Source organism: Myotis brandtii, unplaced genomic scaffold (assembly GCF_000412655.1).
Source record: "Myotis brandtii unplaced genomic scaffold, ASM41265v1 scaffold956, whole genome shotgun sequence".
In the NCBI taxonomy this organism is placed as follows: domain Eukaryota; kingdom Metazoa; phylum Chordata; class Mammalia; order Chiroptera; family Vespertilionidae; genus Myotis; species Myotis brandtii.
This window is the reverse complement of record NW_005371949.1, coordinates 76,632-101,103: the sequence shown is the minus strand read 5'-3', so window position 1 is coordinate 101,103 and position 24,472 is coordinate 76,632. Positions and strand designations below refer to the sequence as shown.

Here is a 24,472-nt window from a genome sequence, read left to right as displayed (position 1 = left end):
ATAAAAACACTTTTTGAAAGTTTGACATTTGTCAATGACTACTTTAATTTCTTTTTCATCTCTGGCCATTTTGGGAGAGGAAGATGGTACCTTAAAACAGTGTTTATCTCTCTTTTCCGCCCCTCACCTCAGGATCTCATAAGCTCTCACCTCCAATCTGTAACAATGTCCTAAGTACGTAGTCTCTCTACTTCCACCCTCCACCATCAATCCACCCTTTATCCTGTGCCAGAGTGATCTTGCCAAAGCTCATATCCAATGATATCATTTCACCTCCTAAAATCCTCCTAAGGCTCCCTAAGGCTTCTCAAAGTCCAGAGTCCTCAGATGGCCTCCAAAGCCCATGATGACCTGGCCCTGCCCATCTCCCCAAGCTCACCTCATGCTCTGTCCTGTGATCTGTGTGTACCGGAAGGAGCAGCTCATCACCCCCTGAAACTGCCCTCCGTTCACACAGGCCTTTGTCCCTGGTCTTCCCATTGTCTGAGTTATAATATTTATAATTCATTATAAAAATACTTTAGCATTGATGGCTTCATTTTATTTTCAATTAAGAGCTGTTTAGTTTAAATTTCAACCACAGTGCCAATCAATTTCCCTCATCATTAATCCTACTCCAGGGTTGATTGACTTTCATTATATTAGAAAATCAGATTCCAGAGGGTTCTGTGACCAGTGCATTTACTGGTATCTTGATCAAAACTGTACATTTTGCCAGTTAGCACGTGAATGTCAAAATGAGCTTTTATTGGTGCAATTAGTCATGAGTTGCTTAGCAGCTGTTAAGATGAGCCCCCATCATGAAAATGAACTGTTAGTCAAGATATTTTGATTCCCTTGCATGAACAGGTTATAAGAATATAGCACGAGTGATACACAACTTAGCTCAAAATAGATTCTAGATCTAAATGTAAAACCTAAAGCTTTAAAACTTCTAGAAGAAAAAACATGAAAAAATTGAGTGACTTTGCTTAGGCAAAGAGTCTTAAATCTAATACCTAAAGCACTGTCCATTAAGGAAATAAATGATAAATTGAACTTCATCAAAATTTAAAACCATTCTTTGAAAGATACTGGTAAAGTGGGGGGAAAAAAGTGCATCTTTTCCCCCTGGCTGCCTCGAATTTCTGTTTTCACTCAGTAGTTCACTACATGTATTTGAAAGATACAGAGGTGCTGCACCTCTGTATCCATGAGCAACACAGAGACTGTCTGGACCAGGAAGTTTATGACAACAAACTACCTCAGCGGAAACAAATAATCATTGGCGTCCTTCACCATCATCAACAGCACCTGAGACAGAAATTCGAGGGAAAGTAGCCAAAATGTATTAAAACACAGCAGATGTCATCTTTGTGTTTGGGTTCAGGACCCATGTTTGGTGGTGGCATTTTAGCTGGCTTTGGCATGATTTATGATTCCTGGGGTTATGCAAAGAAAAATGAACCCAAACACAGACTCGCAAGACATAACCTATATGAGAAGAAGAGCTCAGAGAAAGGAAGGCAAGAACAGGATGAAGACAGTCAGGGGTCTGCAAAGGCCAACGTTGGTGCTGCAGAAAGTGAGCTGGAGACTGGACGACAGAAGGAGTAAAGATTCTTCTGACATTATCTGTGGTGACGGCAGATTTTTCATGAGAGGATTAATAGACTAAGAACTTTATGTGGAAAAAAAAGAAAAGACAAAAGACTGGTAGAAAATATTTGCAAAATGCATATCTAATAAAAGACTTGCCTCCAGAAAAAATAGAATGAACTCTCAAAAGTTAGTAAGACAACAGCCTAATTAAAAAAGTAGGCAAATGATGTGAACACCAAGATATATGATAGCAAATAAGCCTATGAATATGCCCAACATCATCAGTCATTAGGAAACATAAATTAAAGCTGCAATGAGATATCACTACACATTTATTAGAATGACTACACTTTTTTTTTTACCTGACAAACGTGTGAGGGCATTTTCCTAAGTGAAATAAGCCAGACAAGGAAAGACAAATAGTCATGGTATTAGTATATGCGGAATCTAAATAAAGAGAAGTAATTGGTGGCTGGGGGTGTGAAGGAAATGGGAAGGGATTTGGAAAAGGGTACAGACTTTCATTATAAGATTAATAAGGCCTGGGGATTTAATGTAAAACATGGTGCCTATAGTTAATAACACTGTACTGTGTAATTTAAATTTGCTACTAGAGTAGAACATAAATGTTCACACTAAAAAAAGGAATAGATATGTGAGGTGATAAAGGTGTTATTTAACTAGATGGGGGAATCCTTTAACAATGTATACCTATATCAAAACACTTTAAATATCTTACGACTATAAGGTGCCAGTTATACCTTAGTAGAGCTAAAATTTAAGAAAACTGACAAGACTAGGTGCTGGTGGAAGATGTGGAGCAACTGGAACCTTTGCACGTTGCTGGTGGGATAGGAAAAGGCACAGCTACTTTGGAAAACTGTTTTGCAGTTTCTTATAAAATTAAATATACACCTACCATATGGCCCACCCGTCCACTTTTAGGTATTTACCCAAGAGAAATGAAAATGTATACAAAAACCTGTACATGAAGCAGCCTTATTCATAATCACCCCAAACTTGAAACAACCCAGATGTCACCTGGTGAAGAGTGAAATTGTGGTACATCCATATGTGGGGGACTGCTCAGCCATAATAAGGAATGAACAACATGGATTTATCTCAAACCCTTAACGCAGAGTAAAGGAAGCCAAACTCCAAAGGCGGCATTCTATACAATTCCATTTAGGTGGCATTCTGGAAGAGTTGAAACCACGGGACAGGAAATACATCAGTGGTTGCAAGAGCTTGGGGTGTCAGTAGAGGTTGACTTCAAAGGGGACAAGGAAATTCTGGGAGTGATAAGACTATTCTGTAATGATTATGCTGGTGCTTACATAACTATGCATTTGTCAAAACTCATAGAATAGGACCCTAAATAGGGTGAATTTTCCTGCTTATAAATTATTTCTCAGTAAACCTGACTTAGACAGAAAGATGGTAGTCAGGCCTGTGTTTGCATCGCTGGGGATAATGCCCAAGGTTTTTGCGGCCATGTGTTTAGGAATATTTCTTGTTGCCTGAGGCCAACTATAAGGGTAATAGAATCCTGGCCCGAATTGTGTCATATCTCCCACCAGGAGCATCGGATACATGCATCCAAAACAATAGAGAGTTAGGACTTCACTGAGCTCAGAGAATGGCCTGTGTGAACTATGGATGGTGTTTCTGTTTTCTTTTTTAAATAAATACCTATGTGTGTGGTATTTAGACTGAAACTTGCTTTTCATTTCAATGTAATACAAAGGTAATGAAGTAGCCAATTCTCACCCACCTCAAACATCTTTGGCAGTTACTGATATCTACCAAAAAATAAATTAAGAGGGGGTGGAGGAGGTAGAAGAGGGTACAGGGGGGTAAATGGTGATGGAAGGAACCTTGACTTGGGGTGGTGAACACACAATGCAATGTGTTATAGCAGCGGTTCTCAACCTGTGGGTTGCGACCCCTTTGGGGGTCGAACGACCCTTTCACAGGGGTCGCCTAAGACCATCGGAAAACACACATATAATTACATATTGTTTTTGTGATTAATCACTATGCTTTAATTATGTTCAATTTGTAACAATGAAAATACATCCTGCATATCAGATATTTACATTATGATTCATAACAGTAGCAAAATTACAGTTATGAAGTAGCAATGAAAATAATTTTATGGTTGGGGGTCACCACAACATGAGGAACTGTATTAAAGGGTTGCGGCATTAGGAAGGTTGAGAACCACTGTGTTATAGAATGGTAGGGCTGAAACCAACATAATTCTCTTAACCAATGTCACCCCAATAAATTCAGTAAAATGTAATAAAAAGAAATGAAGAATTGTGCATAACCAAAATGACTCAGGCCATTTCAACACAGAAATAAAGTGCACTTCTTCCTCCAGCTCATTCAGATATGCCCTTTCCAGACACTCGCAGTGTATGTGCTTCTTGGGGAAACACTGCCCTCTTGTGGCCATCTTTTTCTTGGTCAGCCCTACCAGGCTGTAGTGTTCAAGGACACAAATTGAGTCTTACATTCCCAGGGCCTAGCACAATTTTTACAAATTCATGGATGTTTTGTGTTTTATTTAAGTAATAGACTAACATTAATAAATATGCTAATAGTGATGACATCCAGCCTTACTATGCACTTCCTTCGTGCCAGTCCCTATGCGAAACACTTTCTATGTGGTAGCTCCTTAGGAATTGTTATCATTCCCATTGCACAGATATGGAAACTGAGACAGAGAGAGAAAAAATAACTTGCCTGAAGTCACACAGCTAATAAGGGTTGGAACTGGGAATTGAAACCAATGCAGTCTCATTATACAGCTTCCACATTTTAGATCTGTGACTTCTGCCTCTCATTTTTACTACAACAATATCTGTTGAAAAATCTAATGCTTTTCACACTATGCATGCAGTCCTGTCACTGACAAGGATTTTAGAGCTCATCTATTTCTCCCCCACAGCGTATGGATTCAATAAGCAAGGACCACAGACACTGATTTGCTCAGGATCACTTACCTGTTCTGTGGAGTAACCAAAATGGCTTCCTGGTGAAAGGGGGAGGGGCACATGCGGTTTTACAGACCACTGCTTCTGCAAATATTTGAGTGCACTATCACAAAAAGATCATTATTCTCATCAGAACGATGAATTGCTCATTGCTCTCCCCATCTCTCTGTCTTTTCCAGGGTTCACTGTTTCCACTATCTCATCCCTCTTGCAAAGGAGGGGAACTATGCCATCGTTGCCAACGTGGAAAGTATGGACTATGACCCTCTGGTGGTCAAGCTCAACAAAGACATCAGTGCCATCGAAGAGGCCATGAGTGCCAGCCTGCAGCAGCACAAGTTCCAGTACATCTTTGAAGGTCAGCCCTGCCCCATCCCTGCGTGTTCAGGAGAGAGGAGGGGCTGGTGGCCTGATTTTTCTCTATTATCGAGGTTTAAAACTTGTGGGGAAAGGTGGTTGGAATTTTTATATCTTTTTTGCTTAAAGCAGCAATGCCTGGTATCTCTGTATGGCCAGGTAGACAACAATATGGCTGCCATCTGCTCCCGGTTGATAAGGAGATTTAATCCAAGATAAGGCAGATGGCAGCCGGCTGCCTCCCTGACATGCCACTCATGAGAGTTGGGTAAATGTGTGGAGGGCCCCGAATTCACTCAAGAGGAGCTCATAAAAGAAAAAGAAACATACACCGTGAGGAGAGGGCCCTGAAAAATCCCTCCTGGCTAACATTTTCTCTTAGAGAATGCGTTATTGTGGGAAAACAAAGGCAACCTCTGATGGGCATTGATTTTAGGAAGGCTGCATCCTGAATGCCTTCAGGGCAGGCCACAGGCAGGGGAGGGAATGAGAGACAGCACAGTGGTGCCAGGCAGGTAATTTTTCATGCTGAATTCCCTCCTAGGATCCCTGTCAGGACTTCACATTGCCTTCCCTCTTTTCTTGTTTTGGTTTCTTTGTACATAGACCTGGGTGTTAAAAGCATCCATGGTGTGTCTCAGAATGAAACCAGTGTTGTTTACAACTATTAAGAGGTGCGTCATCTAAAGGACTGTAGCCACCTGAAGAGAGGCAGTGATGATGCCTGGCTGTTGATTGCTTCATGAAACAGTTGTGTTCCAGAGAATGTGGACCTCTAAATCCTATTTTTTCTTTATTTTTATTTTTTGATTGTCTAAAGTTTTACATATGTCTCCTTTTTCCCCATTTGACCCCCTCCCCACACCAGCCATTCCCACCCCAGGCAAGCCCCCACTGCCCCAGTGTCTGTGTCCATTGGTTCTGCTAATATGCATGCATACAAGTCCTTTAGTTGCTCTCTAACCCCCCGCCTCCCCTGCCCCTTGTCCCTGGATCTATTCTTGTTCATCAAATTATGTTGATCATTATATCCCACATATGAGTGAGATCATGTGATATTTATCTTTCTCTGACTGGCTTATTTCGCTCAGCATAATGCTCTCCAGTTCCATCCATGCTGTTGCAAATGGTAAAAGTTACTTCTTATAGCAGCGTAGTATTCCATTGTGTAGATGTACCACAGTTTTTTAATCCACTCATCTGCTGATGGGCACTTAGGCTGTTTCCAAATCTTAGCTATTGTAAATTGTGCTGCTATGAACATAGGGGTGCATATATCCTTTCTGATTGGTGTTTCTGGTTTCTTGGAATATCTATTTTTTCTTTAAATCATATCATAAAGCTAGCTGTTAGTGAGCGCCTGGCATAAAGGATTTGGGGGCAGCGGTCACGCTCTGTAGCTTGAATCTGAGGTGCCCATCTGAGAATTCCCTTCTCCCTCCTGCACAGTGTCCTCTCTGGGTTTCACCGGGGCTCTCCCAAGCCCTACATTCTCTCTCCCAGAGTTTTCCTCTCATTGTGCCCAGGCATTTCTTCACATGTAATCCTGCTGGGAGACCACGTCTCGAAATACAGGCCTGATCCTCTGACTTAGAATTAATTTTAACTAAGAAAGTTTCAGACTTTATGTTTTAAAAGCCAGTTATTTCTCTCCAATGTCATTTTCTAAATTCAAAAGGTATAATATTGAGTTTCCCCAAGCTGGGGGAGGAGGTGACAAGGTCTCAGGCTTCCATGGGTGGCTGGGGGGAAGTACTTCATCCCAGCTGTGGTTTAGAATTGCTGGTGTGTAGTGATAACATAAAGCAGACCAACTTCTAATTGGTTTTATTATTATTTTTTTTTTTTATTTATTACATAAATTTTTATGTAATATATTTATTAGTATTTACTATTCTTTTTTATATGTGTTTTTATTTATTGGAGAGAGAGGAAGGGAGAGAGATAGAAATATCAATGGTGAGAGAGAATCATCAATCAGCTGCCTCCTGCTCGCCCACTACTGAGGATCAAGCCTGCAACTGGGGCATGTACCCTGACCAGGAACAAAACCATGACCTCCTGGTTCATAGGTCGATGCTCAACCATTGAGCCACACCGGCGGGCAGTATTTATTATTCTTTATAAACAATCCACTTGCCTGCACCCATTGCCTACACTAGGATTTACTGCAAATGGCAGAACAGAATTATACCTGGAGGTATGGGCTCAGGAGTAGCAGCCGAAACTTGGCCTACGGAGATTTTTCACAGAAGTCAGTTGTCTGGCATTAATGTAAAATCCCTGTGTGTCTTTTCCTCACTTTCAAGTAGTAGCACATGCAAGTGGGTTTATGGGCTGGAAGCAATGTTGGTGAGTATAGCAGAACAAGAGAGCGCACACCTTCCTCTTCCTTTGCCACCTTCATCCTAATGGAGGGGAAACTCATTTTGAAGACAGAGGGAGCCATTACACCCAAAGACGCACCCTAAGCTCTGACTTGAGCCACAGTCACCATGGAGGGACTATGCCTTCAGAAGAGGAAAGTAACAAAGACAGCAGACCGCTCTGGACTAGTCAGACTAGCACTCAAGTTCTGGGGAAACAGCCTGCTAGAGTCCAACTCTGCAAGAAAAAAGGAAAAAGAAGACCTAGAAGTTTACTTAATTCCAAGTATTTAGAATTGGAATCTGGCTTCTTGAAATGGTAATCTACATGTGCCTCGGGTTGTTCTGAACTCAATTACATAGGATAGCCTGAATGGGACCTGTAGTTGTTGATGTTCTGACCTGCTCTTGGTCAGTTTCCTAGACCTCAAGATAGCCCTTTGGAGACAAAAACAAACCACTTATCAGACTCTAGAAATGCCCATAGCTATTTTGGAGCAACTCAACAGTTATACATGATCTTCTTTCTTTCACACTTTGCTTCTGCTTACATTTTCTCCAATTGCTACTTCAGAAATATACTCCATTGTCAGTATTGAGATGTATTAGCATCAGTGCCAATAGCCCAATTTCTTATTGATTTATTTTTGCTTAGGTAGGTCCCGAAGCAACTTTTGAGGTAGTGTATACTCCTATGTTTTGTGGGAGAAAGAGGAGGTCAAACACATCATTGTATTTACATGTATTGTCCACTTCCAACATACCTGTATAGGAAAAGAGTTCCTGCACTGTAATAGTTTATGAAACCTGACATATTCTCCAAGCTCTGGCATGACTGGGTGTACGTGGTGGTGCTAGAACTGTGGATTTACCAGGTTTTGTTGCCAGCAAAGTCTCCCCATTTTTCAGTACCAGGGCAGCTCTGAAATCATTGTGACATTAGCTGGTAAAGCCTGTGTATTCGTGTATTCTTTGGTCATTTAAATGGTGGAGGATTAGAAGAGAGAAATCCTGTGTGTCAGTTTATGTAAGAATCTATTGTTCTATTGTTTCTTGTCTCCCCAACCCTGTGCCTATCCGTCAGGCCTAGGACACCTGATCTCCTGCATCCTCATTAATGGTGCCCAGTACTTCCGGCGCATCAGTGAGTCTGGCATCAAGAAAATGTGCAGGAACATTTTTGTTCTTCAGCAGAATTTGACCAACATCACCATGTCACGGGAGGCAGACCTGGACTTTGCAAGGTAAGAGGGACGATTGGGCTCAGTTCCTTGTACCAAAGCCTATGAGTCATTTTTAAAAGTAGATTATTGGTTCTTAAAAAGTTAATTTAGCCCAACCAGTGTGGCTCAGTGGCTGAGCATCGACCATGAATCAGGAGGTCACAGTTTGATTCCCAGTCAGGACATGCCTGGGTTTCGGGCTCATTCCCCAGGGTGGGACGGGCAGGAGGCAGCCGATCAATGATTCTCTCTCATCATTGATTTTTTTTTATCTTTCTCTCCCTTCCTCTCTGAAATCAATGGGAAAAAAAATATTTTAAAAAGAAAGAGTTCAACAGTTGCTTAATATTAATTAAATTTAGTGTGATCATTTTGCAATATATACATATGTATATCGAATAATTATGTTGTACAACTGAAACTAATATGCTATATATCAATTATATCTCAAATTTTAAAAAGCAAAAATAAATGAAATAGATTTTCATCAGTCATAGAGAAAGATATTCTATAAAATTCTATTGGAAACAAAACATCCATTAGGTAATTTTTCCTATTGTTTAACCTAAGTTTTTCTTGCTGCAAAACTTTACTAACTTTTTTTTGGGGGGGGGGTTATAAAAGTATTATATGCTATTGCATAACATCTATATAGATAGCACCAGTGGGGTCCTCGGCCTGGCCTGCAGGGATCGGGTTGAAACCGGCAGTTTGACATCCCCTGAGGGGTCCCAGATTGCGAGAGGGTGCAGGCCAGGCTAAGGGACACCACTGGTGCACGAATCCGTGCACTGGGCCCCTAGTATGTGATATAAAATACAAAGAAGATTATAAACATTACTTGTAAACTTTTAATCTAGAGACCGTGATATTGGGTATACTTTCTCCTGGTTTTTGTGCACGTATTCTGTGTGTAGGGGAGTTTTTGTACATGCGTATACATGCAATTTCTCTTTTTACAAAATTAAAACTATGTTAATGTGGCTTTATATTCATTTAATTGTAATTTTCCATATCAGATCATTATACTCTTTGAAAACATGTTTTTTCCCATATTTACTAATATTCCTTGAAAATGTTACTTTTAATTTCTTGTAAATGAACCTTAATAACTTGCAAATTTGCAGACATTGGGTTTTCCCCTTTTTTCTCTCATTGTAAACAACAGGTATTGAATGTGTTTTTACATGAACCTATTTCCTTGTCTCTTCCATCTCGTCCCAAGGAAACCTGCCTCCCCTCCTTTTCCTGTAATTGAAGCTGCTGCTTTTAAACGGCACTTCCTCTTTTCTAGGTTTGCTGATTTCAGTGTTTAATGTGTCTTTATAACGTGTCTTTTCAAATTTGCGAGTTAATTTTATTCTCTCTTTATGAGGTCTCAACACCATTTATACCTTGCTTCAGTCATCAGACCTTCGGTGTTTTAATGAAAGTTTAACCAGTTTTGAAGAGGATAGATGATGATTATGGCTTCTCAGTGCTAAGCTTATATCTAGCTGAATTATTCCACAGACTCCTTTATGGCTAAGAAGTCATTTGTTTTTAATAATCCAGAGTGTTCCTGCGTCATATTTAGTACTTCTGTGTCTTTTCGCTTGATATTTTGATTCCCTAAGAAGTTCAAGAAAATTTGAAACAATTCTTGAGACATTTAAGGAACGATGAAGTATTATATTACCTTGACAATTATTAAGATGTATGCGAGGAACTTTGCTTTGGAATCTCATAGTCATATATCTTTGTGTTTAACCTTTCTTCTCCAATCTGTCACTGCATTTGTTCCACTGCTGCCCTGTTCTTCTGCTTCTCTGTTCTCCTTCCCTGTCTTATTTTTTCTGCATGTGTGAGTGTGTGTGTGTGTGTGTGTGTGTGTTCATTAAATTCCCTATTTTAGGCTAAATTTGGTGGAAAGCCTTTCTTGCCCAGATTAGAGAAACCAGGTGTGACTGAATGCTGCATTTATTTGGTCGCTCTATGGGGAATGATCTCATTATTGAATTAGTCTCATAATAACATTGACAAGGGGAACATAAGAACGTGGAGGCCTGAGGGATAGAGAAAAGCATTACTAATTCTCGGAGGAATATATTTTCCTAAATCCAATCATCCTTTTTAAATGATTTTTTTTTATTTAGCTGAAGTAAGTAAATTAACACAGTTTTTGGCAGACAGTGTGGGGCTCAAACACACACTAGAAAAAACTGGCATCTGAATATTGAATGCTGACTGGGCAGTATTGGAGTTGGCTTCTGTGGCCTGAGTGAAACAATGGAATAGCAACCGAGGCATGCCTTTCCCAGCTGGACCTGTGACTGAAGTCCAGGGCGGTGGGTGTAAGCTGAAATGTGGCCATTTGGGACAGGCATGACTTCTTGTTACTCTCCACTCTTGGTGGGTTAGGAAATAGGCTAGTGTAAGTGCATGGCATTGGGTGATTCTGTCCTTCCCATCCTGGATCAGAAGACATCTCCTTACCACACTGTAAGCTCAAGGGGCCGAGACTCTTCCTGTCTGTTTCCTCGGTGCCTGGTCCAGAGTAAGTGCTCATCGTGTGTATTGGACTAATGAACAGGGACCAAATCCAGGCTTCGTTTGGTATTGGTGAAGGGCTTGGATAACGCCAAAGTTCAGTTTTATCCTCACTGCCCTGAAAGTTTTAATCAGCTGACATGGGTCAGTTTCCTTCTAGGCTTATAAGAAACCAATCATCTCCCTTGCAGTCCTTTCTTTGTAGAGTGGAAAGTGTTACAGAGAGGAGTAATGTATCCCTACTCTTCACAGGCCTTGTCCCTCATTTTCTCTTGCCCTCATACACACACACCAACATAGACACACTTTACAGCCTTATCCTTTTTCTGCTCCCATTTCGGTAGGGACAGTTTTGTGAAATGGGCTCCATCAATTCTCCTGAACTTGAAGCTATGTAAAATAAATGTAACAGCAGTACCAAAATAGCCAGAAATGATAGACTGGGGCTGTGTGCCTCAGCATTCCTTAGGCAATGTCTAATCAAGCATGGACAGCAGCTGTATTTCCGGCCAATCTCTATAGGAATGTTATCTTCTAACACAGTAATTAATCACCAGTCACCATGTGTCAGAAAACTTATTTAACAAGAAGTTGCAAGATGCTTGTGGTTTTTCTCTTCCGTAGCTGTTCTGGCCAGTGGGAAAATTAGCGCCCTTTCTGTAATAAAGAAATGAGGGCTCTGGGGTAACTCCGTTTACGTTCATTCTTCTGCTCGGGGTGTTGTGAAGTTGTCTCTTTTTATACACACCTGTGCTCCGTCTAATCTCTAATAGGAGGATAAACTTTGGGTGAGCAAAGGGTCAAGATGGCCTGTGATCACCAGAATTGCAGAGACCCTGTGCCCTGTGGTAATGACCTCTGCTGTGGTTCTCACCCTCTGACTCCAAGATTAATTTTCAAACTCAAAAAGAGGCTTTGTCCTGGGAAATTGCTGGGATTAACTGAAAAGTGGAAGGCTTTATCAGTGTGCTTTTTAATTCCTGTCATCAGAGATCATCCTGCCCTGAGCTGTCACTTCTCCAGAGCTGAGTCACGGGGGACAGTCTGGCATATCTCAGGAGTCTGAGTGGGCACTGAAGTTCCCACGGTGGACCTGGCAGTGTTTACAGTTTGTGAGGCCATTACTCAGAAAGAATATTCCAGAGCAGGGGTCCTCAAACTACGGCCCGCGGGCCACATGCAAATACAAATATCGTATTTGTTCCCATTTTGTTTTTTTACTTCAAAATAAGATATGTGCAGTGTGTATAGGAATTTGTTCATAGTTTTTTTTTAAACTATAGTCCAGCCCTCCAACGGTCTGAGGGACAGTGAACTGGCCCCCTGTTTAAAAAGTTTGAGGACCCCTGTTCCAGAGTCTTCCTCCTAGGTCTCTCCCCCACCCCCATTTCCTCTTTGTGTCTGTCTCTCTCATTACAGTTGCCTCTCTTTTCTCCTTTATCTCTCCTGTCACTTCTATTTTCTGCTTTTCTCCTTCAAGGTGTCATCTCACTTTGATTTTCTTCTTATTTTTGTTTTCCTGAGAATGGTATCTCTCATTCCTCAATCTCACAAAGGTAAGGAAATGAAAGCTAAGGTTTAGGTGTGGTGAGGGGAATTCTAACACAGAAATGAACACTTCCTCACCCTTGTGTTCCTGCCTTGATTCATTCAATCACTCATTTATTCATTCAACAAATATTTATTGATCATGCATCCTCTGTAGATCCTCCCCTCATGGAACTTGCATTATTGTGGGGCAAGACAGACATAAGTAAAATATATGTATGTCAGATAAAGGTATATGCTATGGTAAAAATATAGGCATGGGAAAGAGAATTGAGTGCACCAGGGTATAATGAATGTAACCTTCAGTTTGGGAGTTTTTGTGGAATTCCTCAATAAGATGGCAGCATTTAAGGACAGAGCTAAGGGAACAGTGAGAGTAAATCCTGTGGCTCTCCAGGGGAAGAGCCTTCCAGGAGAGGGAATCTAAGAGCAAAACCCAGAGGGAGGAGTGTGCTTGGCATTTGAAGAACAGCAGAAAGGCCAGTGTGGCTGAAGGGAATGAGCAAGGGGAAGAGTAGGAGGTGGGGTCAGAGGTTTAATCTAAGAGGCTGCGACCTTGAAGCCTGAGGTAATGATGTGTTGGCTTTTACTGTGAGTGAGGTAGGAAGCTGTTAGGGTTTGGAACAGAAGAGTGCCATCATCTGACTTACACTGTAAAAGAATCACTCGGGCTGCTAGGTTGAAAATAGACGATTGGGAAGAGGAGGTTGCAGGCAAGGGCAGAAGCAGATGGAGCTGTTAGAAAGCGACTGCAGTGATCCGAGTGAAAGATGGTGGTGATTCACAGCAAGATGGTAGCAGTGGCGAGGATGGCAGGCGGTCAGACGAGGATATATTTTAAAAATACAGCTGATAGGATTTGCTGAAGGTTGCAAGTGAGCCAATGACTCCAAGGTTCTTTTTCTGAGCAAGTCACAGGATGGAGTTTTCATTTACTGAAATGAAAATGAGCCCGACCATGGGCCAGAATTAGGATTGTGGGAGAGGGGTAAAGGGGCAGTTAGGAAGGGGAGATCAAAAGTTTGTTTGGGCTTGGAATGTTAAGTTTAATGTGCCTATTAGTCATCTGAATAGAGATGAAGAAGAGAGCTGCATATACGAACCTAGAGCTCAGGAAAGAGGTCTGGGATGGGAAGAGGAGCTTGGCTTATCAGCATGAAGCTGGGATTTAAGGCTGAGAGAAAGGAAGAGGTGAGCACTCGAGAACAAATTAGAGGAGAAAGAAGAGCTGTCCAGGAACTGAGCGGCACTCCACTGTTTGGATGTTGGGGTGCTGGAGCAGGACCAGCGAGGAACCTGAAGAGGAGTCAGGGGTAGGAGGACCACCAGGAGAGGCTGTCCGAGCAGTCAGGTGAAGAAAGTGTTTTGAGAGGAGGTGTCTTCATCTGTGTCAAATGCTGTTGGTAGGTTACATCGCTCTGGACAGAGAATTGGCCACTGACAGGCCCCACAAGAGGCCTGAAATGCTTTGGTTGCATTTCTTTATCCTCACTACACAGTTCACCTAGTGTAGAAGCAAGCTGTGCATGCATTTGAAGCAGGCTTCTCCCTCCTCAGTTCCCTGGGAGGGAATGCAATGATTAGAGTGTTTCTGTTGTGAGATGCAAAAAATCAGATGGGCAGCTTCTCTTTTCTCTTTGGGTGCTGACTGAGAAAGCTCTGCACTTCCCACGATAGGTACTCACGGGCGTTGTGTTTCCCATCATAAAGCAGAGTTGTGATCCCTGTAGAACAGGGGTGGGGAACCTTTTTTTCTTCTTCTTTTTTTTTTTTTTTTTGCCAAGGGCCATGTGGATATTTATAACATCATTTGTGGGCCATACAAAATTATCAACCTAAAAATTACCCTGCTATATTTGGTCAAACATTTAAATAACTCACCCCTAATGCCTTGGCAGGGCCAGACCAAATGATTTCTCAGGCCTTATGCAGCCCGCAGGCCAAACATTCCCCACCCCTGCTCTAGAAGGATAAATACCTGGGCATTTCATTTTTAATGAAGGGCAGTCTCTGCTCCCAGGTGCCCTTTCCAGCTCCCTTCCAGCAACTCTGAGTTAGCTTTGGAGCTGGTCTATATATATTCACTTAACCAGTGAAGACCTATGTTGCCCACGTATAGTGCCCATACATGGGAACATTTACCCCACAAAAGCCAACAGAGACATCTGATTGGTAGAGAAAGAGCCATTTGAGACCTAAGGACCAAAGGATAAAATAAATCCTGCCTGAAATGCCTCCTCTGAACACGGGTTTACTAGTATATGGAAAAGTACAATATACCATATTTGTTTAATTCAATAAGACATTGAATCAGAAAGTGAAAAGATAACCAACAGATTGGGAGAAAATATTTGCATATAATATATCTGATAAAGAGTCTTGTATCCAGAACATATAAAAAACTCTTACAACTCAATAATACAAAGGCAAATAGAAAAATTAGAAAATAGGTAAAGGCACCCCAGTAGCATTAAGTACACCTAGTGCCCAGATCTTGGTTGTAATAGTATTCTCAAATGAAAGCACCCAGAGCTCCTGGGAGAAATAGAATTCTAGGACTGGGACAGGAAATATACAAGATGAGCCTAGAGCATCTTGCAGTAACAAAATACACACACGACACAGTGATGGGATGTGTCCAGGGCCACAGGAACCAACTGAAAGAGCTTCCAATGGTCGAAGTTGGACAATTTGAGCGAAAACACAACAACAACAAAAGTAGCATTGGATTTTAACCCGAAGCATAAAAAATAAATATCAATGAGTCCATACTGATATAAATAAGTGATTGAATATATTAGTGAGGAGAAAGAGACCAACCTGTGCTGAGGCATTCCAAATAAGCTGTGTAGCTACTCCACCCTAAAGGAGGGGGATCCTAACTTCCCACCTCTTAAGTGTAGGATACACAGAGTACTTCCTTCCAAAGAATGCCTGTGGATTGGGGGAAAGTAACTTTAAAGCAGAGTAATCGGGAAAATAGTAGTTGAGCCAGGTGGTCAAGGTCAACGTGAACAAGCATAAATCATGTTGACAGATGTACCCTTGATACAAGAGGATGAAAATGACACTTGACCTCTATGATCTTCTTCCCCCAAACCCATAACCCTTGTATAATCATGAGAAAAAAAACATCAGGCATATATTCATGGAAGAGGACCCTATACAATACCTGAGCAGTACTCCTCAAAACTTTAAGATCATAAAAAACCACAAGGAAATTCTGTCCTGGCCAGTGTGGCTTAGTTGGTTGGAGTGTCATCCCATGCACCAAAAGGTCACCAGTTCGATTCCAGTCAGGGCACATGCCCAGGTTGCAAGTTTAATCTCCATTTGGGGTGCATATGGGAGGGAAGCACCCCTTTTATTTATTTCCCTCTCTCTCTCTCTCTCTCTCTCTCTCTCTCTCTCCCTCTCCCTTCCTCTCCCTCTCCCTCCCTCTCCCCCATCCCTCTTTTCCCCTCTACCTTCTCTCTCTAAAGCAATAAAAACATATTTTAAAAAACAGGGAAAGTCTGAGACGCTATCATAGCCAAAAGGGGCCTGAGAAGACAGGACAAATACATGTAATGTGGTAATTGAATGGGATCATGGACCAGAAAGAGGACATTAGGTAAAAACTAAGAAAATGTGAATAAACTGTGAACTTTAGTAAACAGCAATGTGTCAATATTGGTTCATTCATTTTGATAGATCCACCATACTGATATAAGATGTTAATAATAGGGAAATTGAGTGTAAGTTAACTGGGAAATCCCTGTACTGTCTTTCCAATTTTTCTGTAAATGTAAAACTGTTGGAGGGAAAAATTTGTTAATTAAAGAAATAGGCATAGGATTTGAATAGACATCTCTCCTAAGGAGGTCCATAGATGGCCAATATGCACATGAAAAGATGCTCACCATCATTCACTTTTAAGGAAATGCACATCAGAACCACAGTGAGATAGCACATCACACCCACTAGGGTTGCTCTAATCAAAATGACAAGTGTTGGAGAGGTTGTGGAGAAACTGGAACCCTCGTATATTGTTGGCAGGAGTATAAATGGTGCAGCTGCTTTCAAACAGTTTGTCAGTTCCCCATCTACTGGAAGTAGATGTGAGCTTTCTAGGGCAAAGACTATTCATTTCTATAGTCCCTGAGCCTAGAGCAGTACCTGACATTCAATAAATACTCCTGTGTGATAAAGTTAAGGTGTTTGGACTTCATACTGTCAGTGGCTGAAGGCTTCTAAGTGGAAAAGTGAGATGGTCAGATTTGTATTCTCAGAAGATGATTTCAGCAGCTATGTGGGAAATGGATTTGAGGCCAATAAAACTGGAGGGCTTGCAGACCCATTGGAAGGTGACTGTTAAGTGAGAGGTGTGTGGGGCTTGAAGAGGTCAGGGCTGGTGGGGATGGAGGAGAGGCTTGAGAAGTATGAAGGAGCTGAAGTTGTCAGGATTTCGAGAGTGATTGAATTGTGAGGGTAAAGAAAAAGAGTCGTCATCGCTTCTCGGCCTTTTGGCTAAGATCAAGTGAAAAAGAGTCGTCACGGATGACCCTCCACTGTCTGACATGGGTATCTAGCTGGGTCACCATCAAATAAGATGAGCCTGCAGGAGGAGGGATAGGTAGATTCGATGAAGCAGGATCATCAGTGGACATGAGTCTGAGGTGCCTGTGGGATTTCCAAGTGAGACTTCCCATATGCAAGTGCATGTGTAGCTTGGAAGCTTGGGGGAGAGGCCTGTGCTGAGCAAACAGACTTGGGGAGTCATCAGCATAGAGTTGTCCTTTAAGCCATTAGAGGAAGTAAACATTGTGGGTGCAGAACAACCCCCGGGGACACCAGCATGCCCAGGGAGGGGCGTGAGGAGGAAGAGGAACCCCTGAAGAGGATAGGGAAGGAATGTTCCCAAGCGCAAAGCCTGGAAACAAAACATATCACTTGGTACCTACCCTGCTTTGTCCTTGACCTTGATCTCTGGAGGGCTGAGAATGTTTAATCCCCACCAGGAGCTGTTTGGTAGGTTTCTTTCTATAAACCTATTGCACCAAGTCTTTAGTTTGGTTTCCTGCAGGAAAGGGTTATAGGTTTCCTGCCTGGAGTGACCAGGGTGGTGTGATCAGGGATTAGCAGTGCCATGCTGCCATCTGCTGGGCACACCCCAGTCTCCAAACAAGCGAGTACCGTGGTCTAAATCTCCAAAGAATGGTGCTGCCTGAGGTAGCCTTCAGAGGCCACTTGGCTGACAACATGAAATGCCTTTACCTATCACATAAAATTTTCTCTGTCTTGCTAGGGGAGCAATTTTTTTACTTTAAAAAAATCCAAAATATTTCACATCTTTTTCTCTGTTTGGTCCTCCTCCTCCCCCCGCCCCCAGCTTTATTCTGCCATTGGTATAGGTGTCTTTTCAGTTCTGGGGTAACCTACTCCTTTTTTAGCCTTTACCTATAATACTCAAGTTTTTCGACTCAAGATTATTAACCATGTGGATTTGTGATTAATTTTTATGAGAGATTAGTCTGCTATCCAAATTCTTTTCGTGAAAATGCTCCCCAAAATTCTGTTACACTTCTTGAATGTAATGGTGGTGCACAGTTAGCCCTGACTTTCCTAGGGGCCGGAGTAAATGGAGAAATATGATGGGTTAAATCGCTTTTGCTGCCTGGTAGAAGGAAATGTACCAGGTAGTAAAATGTAATAGTAAACCAAGAATTGATATGGCTTGATCTCTGAGAAAAATATTAAAGATATTTGTATAAGTAGATTTAAACATTACATCTCCCTAATTAAACGGTCATTTGGCTTTGCTACCCTGTTTCTGACCATTCGACTTTCTTCTGATCTCTTTTTCAGTGTTTATTGCATGTATAGTAGGTTCTATATATTCCAACAATTGATCTAAATTGGTTGTTTAATTGAGGCTCTTTGAAGTCAGGTGAGTATGCCTGCTGGTCTGCATATCCCCCAGAAAGCACCCCAAAACAATGAGTACTTGTAACGCTCTCAAAAAATACCTGTCAGTGTTGGTGTTTGATTTCTCATGAACATATCTCAGGTGTGAGGCTTTAATTAAGTAAGCTTCCTTTTGATTATGCTCAATGAATGTTACTATACCTTGCACATATATATACTTTAGGGATTGTTGGCAGACAGTGTCTTCCCTTTGGAGCGATATGCTGCCATTGGAATGATTCAGAGATTAGCATAGATGACACGTGTTATTATTTCCAATAAAGATCCCAAGGGATGGAAATCAGAAGTGACTTGTCCAAAAGCTCTCATCAAATTGTGCTATTTGTATACCCTGCACTGGCCCTGTAGTCGTCACCATCAGGAAATTAAATTAACTCACCCAGGAAGGCCATTTTCTGCCAGGGAAGGATTGCATTGTACTGAAAAGACGTTAAGCTCGTTCTGTGATAAAGCCCAAGGATGATCATTTACTGACTCGATTAGAATTCTCACTGCAAAGCTTGATGCTGGCAGCTGACCTTTCCTGTTTTCCAAATAGGATATGATGTTTAATTTTGATACTTACAAGTAGGAAACAGGCACCGTTGTTACAGCTGTTAAAGCAGAGCTACAACCCTTCACCAGCATGCCCAGGCCAGACTTCCTCCCCAGCATCCACCTTTTCTTGTTGCATCTTCTACAGAAAGCCCTCTCTCCATCCCACCTTCTGTTTTCTTAACACCTTTGCAGTTTCAAAGAAAACAAGCCAGAGTGCTGAGGGGAGGCCGGAGGACCACCATGAACTCAGTGGTCAGCACCCAGCTCACATAAGAAGTCAGGATTCAAAGTTAGCTCAGTCCCACCCCAAAGGCTGTGTAGGTTCTTCACCTATGAAATCAGGGCTGTCCTCTTGTAAATATTGGGTCTCTGTTTTGCTTTGTTTAATTAAAATATGGTTTCATCTTTCTATTAGGCTCTCTGGTGGAGCTCTGGCCTCTGGCAGTTCTGATTAGCTTTAATTAGCAGTTTCACCTTAGAGGGCTCTGTAGACCCCGCCCACAGGGGAATGTGTTCTTAGTGCTGCTTGTAGGCTTTCTGCCCAAACTCCCAAGCAATTGTCCTTGAGGCCCAGCATTGCTCTCTGGGACCCATCCCGAAAATGAGACCGAGCACATGATCGCATGGAGCTCTGGCCTCTGGCAGTTCTGATTAGCTTTAATTAGCAGTTTCACCTTAGAGGGCTCTGTAGACCCCGCCCACAGGGGAATGTGTTCTTAGTGCTGCTTGTAGGCTTTCTGCCCAAACTCCCAAGCAATTGTCCTTGAGGCCCAGCATTGCTCTCTGGGACCCATCCCGAAAATGAGACCGAGCACATGATCGCATCCTTGGGGAGCTCTGCCCTTAACCCCAAGTGCACACCCTGAACTCTCACAGCACCAACAGGTTAACCATCGTTCTCAAAAGCTAGAGGGTCTGAGAATTCCCTAGAGAACTTGTTTTAAGTGGAATTCTTTGACTCCATCTCCAAATTTTGGAAATAGAAGATTGAGGGTGGGGCCCTGTATTTAACATGTACCCAGGGGACCCCAATGCGGTAGTTCTTAGACACTCCTAGGGAAATACTGACCTAACTTCGGGTTTTTTGAGACACACAGGCCATTTTTCTCTCGGCTTCTTATTGTCCATTAGTCCCCTTTTCTCTTCTTCTCCTCTCCAGGACAGTGAAGATAATTATAACCTGAAAGGATTAAGCTGAATCCTCATTAAAATGATCCCTCAGGGCAGGCACCTTGGAAATTTAGGGGAGAACTAACTATTTCATTTATTCAGTGGTTGGCCAGTAAACAAATTCAACCCATAAATGCACACACCTGGACAAGTCACTTCAATTCTCTTGGCTGAAGTTTCCTCGTCAACAAAATAAAGGGTTTGGTCAGATGATTGACTGCAGGGCCTCAGACAGACATGACTTGCCCCCATTGCCATGATGTAGGGCCAGGGATGGGGTTCACCTCGACCTCCCCCACCCCCCACCCCCCCTCAAAAGAGACTATCACGGGAGAGGTTTTCACAAGGAAGATTAATTTCAACTTAGTTCCAAGAAGATACTGTAAAGATTTCTGAGAAACAAGGTACATGACAGGCACTTGAGTATTTTGGCGCCTGTGTGTGGATGAGGAGAGAAGTAATAGAGGCCTGTTTCTTTTCAGAGTCACCATCGTGGCTGGAGCTTTTGCTCACCACATGTCCTGGAGGGCCAGCCAGCCAGCCAGAAGCTGGCTATTGCGTCTGCGTGACCTAGAAAGGTCTCCTAAGACTCTGAACAGTAATTTAAAAAATAAACATGTAGGTGCTCAAAAATATAAATGTCACATCTACTGCAGGTCCGCATCTCTTTTGCTGTGCTGCAATTTTCCGATTGATGGAAACGTTTTATTCAGATCAGCGTTTCACTCTGTCCTCGAGGCACTCTTAATCTCTGTGCTCTAACCTTTAAGGATATAGGCTATGGCTGCTGCTGTAATGATTTCCATTGCCTGGCATCTGCATGTTTAAGTTCCTCCGAAGAATTGCACACCTTCCACTTTCTCAGTTGGAGATGGAGTCAAATGAGGAACAAAACAAGTGGGGGTGGGAGAGGTTTTTTTTTACACAGGGCCGGGGAAGGAGTGGATCAATGGCCTGGACTTTGCTGCCTGCACTAGGCTGCATCGCATTCTCCTCCAGGCAAATCTTCCACAAGATGCTGATTAACCATGTTGGGGGACTGGGGACAGAGGAGGGAGGGGGAGACGTTGGGGATTTTTCATTGCTAGAGCATTTTATTGACAACATTAAGGGCTTCATGATATATTCGACCAGAAATTAATTACAGCCCGGCTCCCCATTTCTCCCTTAGGTGACAGTCTTCTCTTGGTGTGCGCCTCTGTGAAAGTAATAATAGGCTTGAAATGTTTGTGAAAAACATAAAGTAATTACTTGCTGTGATAAATCAGTCATTTGATGTTTCAGCTTCTCCCATTCCATGTATGTGGCAGCCGGTCGGCTTCTTTTGTTAACTTTAATTATATAGCATGGAAGAATGTTTATTTTTCAGTTTTCAGAAATTTTGCTTTTTTTATTATTATTTCTTGGTTTTCCAGTTCTCCAGGAATGAAAGTACTGAAATGATAATGACACATAACTAACATTTGAACAAGGGAAGCATATGTCTGCCAGGAAGCTGATTGCCTTAGTTAAATTTTGTAGCTATTGGCCATCAGCTATTTGCCAGTGCTTCTAATGAGCCTTAAATATTTACTGTTTGTGGTGTGGAAGGAAAGAACACGCTCTGGGGCGTTTGGAGGCTCCTTCTCACCTATGGCATATGTTTAAATTATGGGCCCTGAAGCCAAAGAGCCTCTAATAGCTCTTTTCCCATTTTTAAACTACACACACACACACACACACTTTTCCTGGGAAACCTACAGCTCCTTTCTTGGTGTCTCTCTCTTTCCAAAGGGCCTGTGCAGATCTACTTGGATAATATGACTTCACTCACCTGAAAAATGAGGGAGAAATGTCCTTTTGGTAACTATCTTAAAAGGGGTCCTCACCCAGGCAGACACAATAGCGAGGACTCTGCCGGCCAGCGTGACATATTATCACACACAGGATCCTGTGCTTGGTGCTGAGGCTGGCTCATCCCTAACAATAGGAGCTACATGTTTGCATTTCTTTTTAATATAAATCATTTGTGTGGATATTAAGTTTTTCTGTTCCATCTCATCTGTCTTGTCCATTCCTGATCAGCAAGCCATTATTAGTTCTAACTTCAAAGGTTTGCTTAATCTCCTAGATCAAGCTGTCCCTCTCTTAGAACAATAAGTTTATTTTTTCCTTTCTAATATTCCTCTTTTTCTTTGAACTATTGTTCATATTTAGAACCCAATGGAAGAATAGTAAGAATTGGTTATGGATAATTCTTTTGTAGAAAATTATACCAGCCGGACTCTGTGCTGTTTCACCACCATGATTATTGGGGTTCCTGGTGTTTATCTCTGAGACTAGAGGATCCTATCCATCATCAAAGATACCATTGCATTTAATGTAGTTTAGGCATTACATATATCTCATTATATTGTCTTAAAAATTGATGACTCAATATGATATCTCAGTATAAGCCAAGCACTTAAAATATTTTATTATTGTTAATGTCATTACTAATAACTACTCTGTGTTGAGTACCTACTTCGTGTAAGGGACTCTATTTACATGATTTACACACATCTTATTCAATCCTTATAATGACCTAGCATGTATTAGCATTTTCATTTTACAAATGGGAAAATTGAGTCTCTGAAAGATTAAGTAACCCAAGTCCTGCACAACTAGTAAATGACAGAACTATGATTCAAAACCAACTCTATCTGCATTTTCACTGCTGTGCTACACAGCTCATTTCACTGTCATGTATTAGCATCTCAAGAAGATATACCAGGTCCCAAATGACTTTATAGACTCTATTAAATGGTGATGATGGGGTGTTCCTAGTTGAAAGGGCTTAAACGAGGGGTGACAATTTTTTATCCTCCCTGAGAGCAATTGAAAGGAGTTGTTGTCGTGTAGGCTTGCAGGGAGAAACAAAGGAGACCAAGAAAGATGAGGAGAAAGGATGTTAGCACAGCACCTAAGGCCTGTCTAGAAATGATCACAGGCATTATTGAGCCCAACAGAGGCAGGGATGGATGAGGATCTCAGAACCTGGTGTGGCAGCAGCATTAGGTGTCCAGGCCCGGGAGGAACTTGGGCCAGACAGCACAGGGAGAGTAGGACCACTGCTAAGTGCAAGCCTCCATTCCCAAAGTATCAGTACAGCACTACATAAGGTGTATACAGTGACTGATGAAATTGTCCTCAAATGGCTTTTAAGAAGCTACTGTGTTTTCCTACATGAATTTAGAGTGTTCAGAAAGGTCCTATTTGGTTTTTCTCAGTGGATAACGCGTTGGCCAGCCGACTTACAGATCCCGGGTTCGATGCCAGTCAAAGGCACATGCCCGGGTTGCGGGATCGATCCCCAGTAGGGGCCATGCAGGGGGCAGCCGATCAATGCTTCTCGCCATTGATGTTTCTATCTCCCTCTCCCTTCCTCTCTGAAATCAATAAAAATATTTAAAATAAATAAATAAATAAGTAAGTGTTCAGAAAGGAGGGGAAAGCAATAAACCATGTCTTTTTGTCTTATCAATAGAAAACCTAGCTATTTTAAAAGACAAATAAAAGCAGTGATATACTAGTATGATTGACATTTGTCATTTTTTGACCAACTAACTTCTAAATCTCTTTCTGTGTTTAGGGAATTCCTCATAACATGGCCTTAAAGGGAGACACAGCCCACCTCCCATCATAAAAACACAAAGTCCAGGCTGGCTGACTATGTAGAGACGTAACCTACGCTGGGCCAGTCAGATGTGCCCACTCCAGACTAAGCAGGGAACTAGGGACACTGAGTGCAGGGGGATGGGGAACCTCATGAGGTGGTGGTAGCTTCAGTGGCTCAACATCCATGAGAGCAGAACAAGACCTGGTGTCTGTGCTTAGCAGTGGCAGCGGTGGTATTTCCTGTCTTTGGAGAGTGATTCTGCAGTAATTTTGGCCATGATCCCAACTGCCACCTAGCTTTGCTTATTCCTATTCACTTTCCCAGTCTGGCTCGTCTATGAGTTACCCAGTATCTTTTCAATAATTTCTTCTTTGACTTACAACCTTCAATGTTACATACATATATAGTAAAATCTAGTGAAACTAGTGAATTTTAGCTTGTCTAATTCTGTCAGTCCTTTGCAAAGCTCAGTCTTACATTATTACTCATTATTAAATTTTGATTTAAGCTTTGGTTTGATGATTACTCATTAGTATTAAAATTTGACATAAAATT

At 41.9% G+C, this 24,472-nt stretch overlaps 1 protein-coding gene across 2 annotated transcripts in view; it reads left to right on the top strand.

The window, feature by feature from the left end:
- The window catches only part of EXOC4 (exocyst complex component 4), a 653,645-nt gene that overhangs the window by 593,036 nt on the left and 36,137 nt on the right, over positions 1–24,472 (top strand). For both annotated transcript variants that reach the window (XM_014533235.1, XM_014533234.1), the window contains 2 exons: positions 4,763–4,941; positions 8,391–8,550. In XM_014533235.1, the coding sequence (XP_014388721.1) occupies positions 4,763–4,941; positions 8,391–8,550 (339 nt within the window). The remainder of the gene's footprint in view (positions 1–4,762; positions 4,942–8,390; positions 8,551–24,472) is intronic.